A 10282-nucleotide genomic window follows, 5' to 3' on the forward strand; every position below is an offset into this window, starting at 1 on the left:
AATCCGTCTTATATATACGTCTCACAAGATACATACTCTTATTAATTTAGACAAATATAATTGGAATTGAGATGAATCTTAACTGAAAACACGCACGGATGCCCAAATTCACATTGTGAAATCCACTTGCGGGGCATTTAAATTTATAGCCTCCAGTCAAACTTCTTTTAAATATATGTCCCTTACCCTTTAAAGAACAGTAATCTCCCCTTTAAACTTAATTAATTCCTTTAATGACCCATCATGCTTCCGTAAAATGAATTAAATCTTTTACCTCTTTGACCAGCGTATCACCGGGTTATATCCGCCGTATTTTACGAACTGCTCCTCACAGTCCAACCACACGATCGCAACCGATGGTTACTAAGCAGATTCCTTCAGCAATACTTGGCACAGCTCTAATTCGTTTCCTACCTTAGAGCGTACATCAATAGATCAAATTTTGAAAATAATACATGAGAGGGACTAAGAGCAAAGATCTCTTTTCTTCAAACACAAATATTTATTTATTACATAGTAACCTCCTGTAGAGGAGGAGAAACTTGTTTAGCTACTTATCGTAGCTGAACTCTTAACACACATAAAACTTGAAAGAAAATATTACAACCTTATATGAAAGAAATGGAGAAAATATTTGATGATCTTCACTTCCTTCTTCCTGCCTTATTTATAGAAGGCTCCTTCGGATTTGAACTTCGGATTTCAAATCTTCATAAGCCTTTACAGCTTGCATTGGGGACCATTTGGTGGTTGAGGGGTCCCTGTCTAGATTATTAATCTTGACATCAACTTCTCGTCTTCCTTTATCTCTCTTAGATACCATTGACGATGAGTTTCCAGGATATCGGCAGTAATTTCATCTTTTTTATACTCTTTGAAATGATTTACTAACCATTTCAGTGCTTCTGCCTCTTTCCTCTTGTATGTTATTCTTCTTTTCAAAACTTTCAAATATACACGATACATTTTTAAGTTTTGATTCTGGTGTGTTAACTGGTTTCCTTTCTGTCCTTATTTATGGATGAATTTTCGGGACCAGTTAATTTACTTTTATCTATTGGATTCCTTTTAGATTGGTATCCAATGCTTGCTGAGTCATCCACCATTTGTTATTGGTGGTCTATTTGTCCTTTACCACTAATTAGTGGTTGTCTTGTTTCTACCACTCACATGGTAGTGGTCCTGCTTTTATAATGGAGGGTCACATGTCCCTTTTAATTTTGTCGAGGAATCTTCGGCTTTCGGCTTCCTCGAGGAAATCGTGAATGTGGTCCATCCCCACTTGTACTGGTATCGGTAAAGTGTTTCCGATCAGATCTCGGCTTGAATCCTTTACCAAATTCCGGTTCCTTCTGGTTTTGGCATTCTGGACAGATGTTTTCAGACCATCTTCCTACATGTGCCATATTACAGAACTTCCGACGAGTTTCTTTACTTGCCGGCAGCTTGCTATTCCACAAAAGATTTCTTTTCTTTTCAAATAGATCTTCTGCAAAACTTGTTGTTTTTCCTGTCATGGTATTTAACAGGAATGATCCGTTCACTGAATGATTGTAGAATTTGAACGGAAACTTGACTTTGTCCATCTCAGTAAGACAGACCCATAAACCCCAAGCTCTTCTGGTAGAAATGTCATCTTCAGTGATTGAAGCAACAAGGGGTATTTCTTCTGTTGGAGGATCCTTGATAAATTTTTGGACATTTGTATCCGGCCTCCTTAGCTTGATGAAATGAAAGGCTTCGTGGGAGCCTTTTCCTGCTGGTTCTGGTGCTGCACTAAAGAAGTATAGCTCCAAAACATCTCCTCTGGACAAATAATCATTGTTTGCCCAAGTCTCGTGAACAGCTTCCTGGATCCACTTTGGTAAACCTGAGATTTCCGGAAAGCTGGGTGATGTAGTATAAACTGAGGCAAGAGCCCCAAATTCATACCAAGCTTTAACCTCCTTGGGATATGAATTAGGTTTCATCCATACCCTTGGATATTTTCCTGAAACATCAACCCTGTTTGTAGCTGGGTTAATGCCAATACGTGTTTTTAATTTCTCCCAATTCTGCTGATAAACCTGAAATGGAGAAATTACACCTTCATTAGTACCAACCTTAGCTTTGCCTTTGTCAATACGAGGCCTAAGGTTGATCTCTCCCTCTTCAATCCCCGAGGTGAAGGGTTGACTTGAGGACTCAAGATAAGGATCAGGAGTCTCAATTTTTGTTTCAGCCGACTCATCTCGTGATGATCCCGACTTAACACTTGTGCAAGGGGTATTTGAATCCCCCGCTACAGGTATAGAGTCCTGTACTCGAAAACTCTCCATTTGAGAAACCAGTGGTCTCTCAATGCCCTGGAGGATAGGCCTTTGCGTTACAGACCATAACTGAGTATATGCCTGTAAACATCCTGTAATTCGATTAGAGACAATTCTCTTATCAGCTTGTTGTAGCCTTCCCGCAACTTCTGCGTTAACAGCTAACTTGTTAAACTCGGTTTGAAGCATTTCAAGGTGTTCCCTCAAATGCCTCTGCATCTTGATAATAGCATCAATGTCAATGCTGTCCATCTCTTGTTAAAAAATCTACAAGAATATTTTCATGAGATTTTATTATCATAATATCAAAAATATAATTCTGACATAAAGCTTGCCATCGTAATAATCTAGCCTTCTCTGGTTTAGACTCAATTCTATTCCTTAAAAAGGCTTTAACTTGAGTATTATCAACTTTCAAAGTGAATTTCTTTGCAAGTAAAAATAACGGCCATTTTTCAAAAGCCCTTTTTACTGCATAGAATTCTTTTTCGTTGATATGCCATCTTATGGCTTCTGCCTCTGAGAATAACCCACTACAATATCTGCATGGTTGTTCTCCATCTGGTGTGAGCTTGGTTAATACTGCAGCCCACCAATGATCACTGGCATCGGTATATAATACCAGATCATCCTCGTCTTGAGGAATAGCCATCTTTGGAAGATTTTTGCAAACCTTCTTTAAATGGATAAGTCCTTTTGTGTGTTCGTCTGTCCATATAAATCTAGCATCTTTTTTCAATAATGGACTGAACACTTTCCTGTGTTTTGCTAGGTTTTTGATAAACATCCCAGCAAAATTAACAACCCCTAAGAAACTTTGAAGTTGCTTCTTGTCTTTGAGATTGTCTGGAAAACTCTGCACCTTTTCTACTATGTGTTCTTGCAGAATTATTCCTGACTCATCGATTTCAATTCCGAGGAATTCAATCTTTCTTGTAGCAATGACTGCTTTCTTTTCAGATAAAACCAGTCCTTCTTTCTTGCAAACATTAGAGAAAATTTCCAAATGTTTAACATGTTCATTCATATCTTTGGATGCTATTAAAACATCGTCGATGTAAACAAACATAAACTTGAAATAATCTTTGAAAAGATTATCCATCTTTCTTTGAAATATCTGGGGTGAGTTAGCCAATCCCATTGGTAATACTTCCCAAATATAATGTCCTTGAGGTGTGGAGAAAGCTGTGAATTTCTTGCTTTCTTCCTGCATCCGAATCTGATAGAATCCAGACTTGCAATCAAATTTAGAGAATATCTTGGCATTGCGAATGCAACTAATCAAGTGTTCTCTACTAGGTATAAAATACCCATCAAATTCCAGAATCTTATTAATTTCTTGATAATTAATAACCAATCTGGGTTTCCCTCGTTTAATTTCACCATGATTTCTTACCAGAAAACCTGGACTGCTATATGGTGATATACCCGCTTTGATTAATCCAAGGTCTAAATGTTCCTTGATTATAATCTGCATATCCCTCTGATCAATGATGTTCATTGGGATGGGTTTACAACGGACAAATTCATACTCTTTGCCTTCCTTGATCTTAAGGCAAGCCCTGAGTTGATTTCTGTCCCACCATGCCAAGGGATCTTCGTTATAATTTTCTTTGATCCTCTTCTTGACATCTTCTAGTGATACCTTAGATTCAAACTCTACTTCATTTGTGTGTAGAGTTATCTTAAGGCATTCTATATCTTCTGGTTGGAGTTCCTTATCTGCTCTTAACTGGAGCATTGTTTCTCCAAACCGTCTTGAATCCTTCATTTTTGGGTTCAGAAGTTTTCCTGAATCACCACGCTTGCTGCGAAACTGGATTGGCAATTTTCTGTAAAATGCCTCCCTAAGTCTCTGGACCATGATTTTGTGAGCACATGGTGTTGTGAACACTAATCTTCTAGTCTCATTTTCTTGTGTATAGGACTTGAACATATGTAGGAAATTATTTCCTAACAATATGTCAGCTCCTGTATCATGAAAATAAATTGGTGGTGTTTTTACCTTGTACCAAGGTGTTTGTCCAGCACCGCCAATCATGATTTCAGTCATCTTAATCCCTTTACATAAGATTAAGATTCTTCTGGAAAAATCTCTTCCAGCAATCTTGGGTAACTCTTCTTCCAAATTATTTGGAAAAACTCCTCGTTTTGCTGTACATATTCCAGCACCTGAATCAATATATGCAGCAAAGTATTCTGCCTTATATTAATCATACAACATTCCAACTGGAATGTATATGGAGAATGGACTTGTGGTCATTGGATTTTCCACATTTTATCTTCTGCCATAAACTCCATTCCATGCTCTAGACGTTTCCAGGGTTTATGTTCCTCGAGAAACTCTAGTCCAAGAATCAGTCGATCTGATTCTTTTCCTGAAATTCCTTGAATATGAACCTCCAAATCTCCGATATTAATCAGTCCTTGGTAAGTTCCTATCATTGGTTGTTCCAAATAGTATATTGAATTACAAGGAAATTGATTCCTTTGCTTTGTAATATCAAATACTATTTCAACCTCCTTCCATCCTTCCGGGCATCTAAGTTTTCCTAATGTAGAAAAACTTTTCAGCTCCTGTTGGGTGTCTATGACAGGCCTTTTATCCCATCTATAACTTGTAATTCTATCTCCTTGAAAAGATAGTCTTCTTGATTCCAATCTAAGACTTTGATTCCTTTGTAGAATCGGTTTGTCTTGAATCTGGATATCTGTTTCCTGTATTAAAGGAAACTCGACTCTTTCTGGATAAATTGCCTGAGCAACTTTTCCAAATATCTCAGGGATTTCAATAAACTCATTTCTAATAAACAGTTCAGAATGATGTGTATTAGATAGAGCATATGAAATTTGATAGGTAATAGAATATGGCATATTACCTTCTTTCATCAGCCTTTTTTCTTTGAAGTTCTGATGCAATGTCAAGGCTCGGCTGAAATCTCGATCTGCCAGGTTGTAGGCTATCCTTGGATAGATTACCCCTACAATTTTTCCTGCACAGAGGTTTCCTGAGATTGTTCCCAGTACTGAGTCTTGTAGATTCCCCATTCTTTTATCACAAATAGCAATATCGATAGGTGAATCTATCCCTTCTTTGAAAGTAGCTTTTATCATAATTTGGATTGCTCCGATATGAATCCAGGACATAGTCCTCGCTACTTCTATCTTGAGTCTTTGTAATTCCTCCTTAATTTCTTCGGAAGGAATTAACTGCATCTCCATCCTATTTCCTGTAAGTTCCATTGGGATTGCCATTTCCCTTCTAGAAACTTTATAGATTAGATGATGCTTTCTGTTTCTTAGGCCAAGACTTCCTAAGAACTTTTCTACCTGTCCTGCAGAGAAACCTTGGTATCTCTGTAGACTTGGATTTTCTCTCATGATTCTTTGAACCATGTTATGAGATATTGTTGTCTGGCTAAAAAACCCAGACAAATCTTCATGTGTTTCGTGTCGAAACACCTCGTCTTCAGTCAGATTCCGATTCTGTTCCATCAGATTCTTCCTGACTTAAGACTTCTTCTTCTTCATATATACTCTCATCTGAGGCAATGTCCTCAAATCGGTATACTTGAATGAGATCTTGGTAATAAACTGCATCTTCTATATCCGGAGTAGGATCGAAGCGTTTAATACCTCTTTTCTCATTTTCTGGACAGTTGGTCGAGATATGACCTCTTGCTCCACATGTCCAGCAATTACAATCTTTGAAACTTTCATTGGCTCGCGTATGAGCTCTTCTGAAAGTTTTCTTTGTAGGTGTTCTTCCTGTGCTTCGAGATGAATTCGATGCCTGGGATGATATCCTACTTCTCGATGGTCCGCTTCTTTGTCCAGATTTATAAGATCTGGCTTTCTGTCTGGACCAAACAGATCTTGGCTTCCAAGAACTTCTTCCACTTCGTGCATAGGGATGAGTCCTAAAACTTTTCCTTTTATGCTTCTGTGGTTTACTTCCAATAATAGTTGGAAGATCATTTTCCTTACAACACAAAGGAGTTCTTTTGTTGATACCCCTTAGGCGTTTGTAATTCTTTTGTAACGCTGCCATATGACACCATTCTGCCAATTTTCCTTTAAGGAAAGATGCTCTTCTTGCCAATGTATCTGGATTACCAGGTACGTATTCCCTTATGAGCATTTCTCTCCAAGGACTTGGCATTTTTGCGAAGAAAAGCTGCATAGCTATATCTTCTTCGACTCCTGAATTCCATCTATATTTGGTGAATAACATAATGTATTCATCTACCAAACATATATCATGTAATTCAAGACTATACAGAGCTTGAGTATATTTTTTCTTCTTCTCTGTATCTTGACTATTGAAATAGTCTACCCCTATAAAGTGTGCTTTGAATAGGGTAGCCATCTTTCCAGCGATCTCACTAAGAGATTCCCCAACTAAGACTGACTCTTTCATGTCTGCCGAAGTCATGTCCCAAGCAATTTTTACTGATCCCATAAGACTCATTTCCAAAAGTTTAATGAATCCTTCTTTGTTGAGATCAAGTGTTCCTGCTGCAATTCTCATAGCAGATGTCCAATCGTCTATGAGATCTTCTCTGTTTTTGAAGTCTAATACATCAAGGTTAAGCATAACCCCGTAAGGATGTATAGGATCTAAAACAGTTTTCCCATAGGGTGTTTGGTGCAAAGGAATTTGAGTTCTCCTTGCCCTTGTTCCCGCTGGGTGTGATCCTCCACCAGTATGGAAATCAGTCTGAGATTCTCTCATATTTACATTATGAGATCCCATACTTTCCCTTAGTGGTTCCTGAGAAGATGACCAGGTTATTGCAGGTGGTGTTTCACCTACTGCTGTATTCATCTTTAGATCTACTACTTTGAGATTTGCGAAGGATTCCGCAAGCTCTTGTAGATCCTCCAAACCAATCCTTTCTAAAGTTGTCATCAGATGAATTTCTTTTCTGAGACAGACTTGATTAAATTGATCATCTTTTCTTCTTCAGTTAAGGGTTTTGGCACCACTCTGGCCTTCCCTTGTTGATGTAACAAAGGTTCGGTACCAAAGGATGGTGGTAACCAGCCTCCTGAAGTTCTTCTACTAGAACTTGGTTGTTGTTCTAGTTTCTGTATTCTTGTTTGAATATCCTTTAAGATCTCAAGAATTTCTTCTTGTTTCTCTAGGACCTTTTCAATCCTTTGAGGTACATAATATAGCATATTGCCATAATTTTGTACCGTTTTCTGTATTTCTCTAAGATCCAGAGAGAGCTTAGAGGAGTCTGGTACTATCTCCAGAAATTTATTATTCTGAATCATAAATTTTTACCTGGGGGTGCTGTTGCTTCCCTTCGTAGATCTTCTGTTTATAAAGATCCATTGTTCTCTGAAGAATTTCTTCTGAGTAGATTTTGAAGTATGTTTTTACGGTTCTTTAAACCTTGTAAATGCATACCTTTTGTTCTGAGTTCAGTGAAGCAGGTACTTCGCTGTAATTCTTATTCTAATTGAATTATTTCCAGGGAAATAATTTCAATTTCGAACTGGATGGTAGTCCCGGGCATATTTAACAGATCATTGAAGATCTGGTTTTTTTCAGCCTGTAAGAGTCTACCTTTGGTGTATGCAAGGTTTTGCAAACACTGCTGTCTTTCATCAGGAGATAAATTTCCTGATTCAATGAGTTGTTTCAGATGCTTTATAGAACATCTGAATAGCTCTATTCGGAAACTAATGTTTCTGGAATAGAGATTGAAATGATTTCGGGGATTCCTAAATCCTTTCATTTCTTGATACATGACATATATCGTCATATGTCTGATGTTCCCATCAGATCGGTACCATAACTTGATGGTCACCATTGGAACATACCTTTGTTCTCCTGTTTCTGATATCTAACAATAGTTAGATGAACTTGTGTATATTCCAAAATATTGGAATAGTTCTTGTAAATTATTTTTCTCGAACTGAAGTTCGGATTCATAATTTTCGGAATTCTCCTTCTCATACATTTAGTTGCTAGTAATAAAAAATTTTGTGTTTGAAATAAATTAACCATGCTCTGATACCATTTAGAAGCGAGTTTATATTAAGGCAATTAATTAAGATTTTAAAATTGAAGGGGAGGTTACTTATCAAAATGAATTTTGGGGAAGGTCAAACTTTTAATTGAATTTTCTATGAAGTCTATATACCTAAATATCCCTCCACTTGCAGGCAAGATCATAAATTTGTAGTACAAATGCTGGATTTCGGAGATGAGTATTTTTTACAGTAATAGATATTAACTTGTTTCCATTCATTAAACCTCAAACGAAAAAGCAGGGGAAGCCATGGTTCTACTCTGTGAAGCTGAGATATGGAGAAAACAAGAAGAAGAGTACAATCCAAGATGAAGGAATTGTTCATAAAATCGAAGTCCAACCACACGCGGCAATTGTAGGATATACAGATTTTTGAACTTATTATAATTGATCCTTTTTTTCCTTGATTCGGAGTCAAGGATATTCCCATAGATTATCGTTTCTCGAATAGTTTTCCGGCGATTCGTCGTCATCGCCGCCGGTTTTCATCCTCGGCGGGCTTACGAGCATGCCTTCCGCCATGTCAGCCAGCAGTTTCGGCATCTCGAATAACTCTTCCTCATCCACAAACTCGGTGGTTTCCACGCTGGATGAAGCTTCCGGCGGGACATCCTCCCTGGCGCCTCTCTGAATTACCGCTCTGGAAGCCGCGGCTGTGGCCGCCGCAGCCCTTATATCCGCAGCCGAGTTAGACGCTGGTACTGGGTACGACTCAGCTAAAGAAGGGAAGTTGATCGCAGCGTCAGGGCCTTTCAGTGCCAGCGCTGCCACGTCGTAGGCTGCAGCCGCCATTTCCGGGATGGGGTATGTTCCCAGCCAAATTCGTGTGGTTTTCCGTGGCTCGCGAATCTCCGACACCCACTTTCCGCCCCGGGATCTAATCCCACGGTAAATGGGATGCCGCCCTGATGTGGGGGAGGCAATGGCAGCCCCAGCCCCTGCCGCTGGCGGCTGAGGGACGGCTGTCAAGGAACTTTCTTGATCCTGATCATAGCTTTGATTGGGTGGTATCAGTAAAGATGGATTTTGTCTTGAATCTCGATTAGCCATGCATCAAACTTATAAAATTGGCATAGATTTGGATATGTTCGAAAATCGGGATGATTTTAAAGGGAAAGAATCCCACAGAAAAAGCGCGGAGACTTCGCGGACCCCTTGGTTGTGGGGGCGAAGTGGGACTGTACTTGTTAAGGTTTTTGAGGTTAAAAAATATTCGGAATTAGCTGTTTGGCCACCACTTTTTAAATATACATCTCTTTCCCCTGTATTTCCCATTTCAGAATCAAAAATTTTCTCTTGGTGTATATTCATGTCGGACTGGCAACTTGTGTGATGTGGATGGACAGAATTTTAACACGTGTGCCACGAGTTTTCTGACGTGGCTGTGCAAGTTGAAGAGTGTTGTTCCACTTATTTATGATTTATTGGATGTATTTTTATGGGTTGATATTTTCTTCTTTCCTGCTATTAAGACATAAATCAACTTGGTTCATCTTGTTTGTCATGTGCACTTGTTTTGGGAAGATTTGTGGAAATAGACGTACTTTTCCTAAGTTCAAAATCATTTCTTGTTGGTGAGATGACACTGAATTATGATTTTTTTATTCAATTTAATATTTTTGTATTTAAAAAACAGAAAACAAAATTTAAAATTATATATAATTAAAAAACTACAATTAGACATAATTATATTCTAAAACATAATTAAAAAAACTAAAATACACATAATTAAAAATTATGCATGATTAAAAAGTGGACGAATTCCACTGTATATCTCCATATAAATTTTAAATATGTTTGATCAAGTACCTTTGAACTTGGGGTGTAATTTTCGGTTCCGAATGCCGACACATTGTTTCAGAAAGACGTTGAACTTTACGGTAAGATCTCTTGAAGGGAAAACATCTGGGGCGTATATTCATCATC

The 10282-nt window shown here is 38.2% G+C and overlaps 1 protein-coding gene across 1 annotated transcript; it reads right to left on the minus strand.

Annotated features, from left to right (window-relative positions):
- Positions 1 to 8552: 8552 nt before the first annotated feature.
- LOC140808293 (ethylene-responsive transcription factor ERF025-like) lies at positions 8553 to 9446 on the minus strand. Its single transcript, XM_073165374.1, has one exon. The coding sequence runs from the start codon at positions 9404 to 9406 to the stop codon at positions 8771 to 8773; it is 636 nt and encodes a 211-aa protein (XP_073021475.1). The 5' UTR covers positions 9407 to 9446; the 3' UTR covers positions 8553 to 8770.
- Between the last annotated feature and the right edge of the window lie 836 nt (positions 9447 to 10282).

This window comes from Primulina eburnea, chromosome 12 (genome assembly GCF_022965805.1).
Source record: "Primulina eburnea isolate SZY01 chromosome 12, ASM2296580v1, whole genome shotgun sequence".
Taxonomy (NCBI): Eukaryota; Viridiplantae; Streptophyta; class Magnoliopsida; order Lamiales; family Gesneriaceae; genus Primulina; species Primulina eburnea.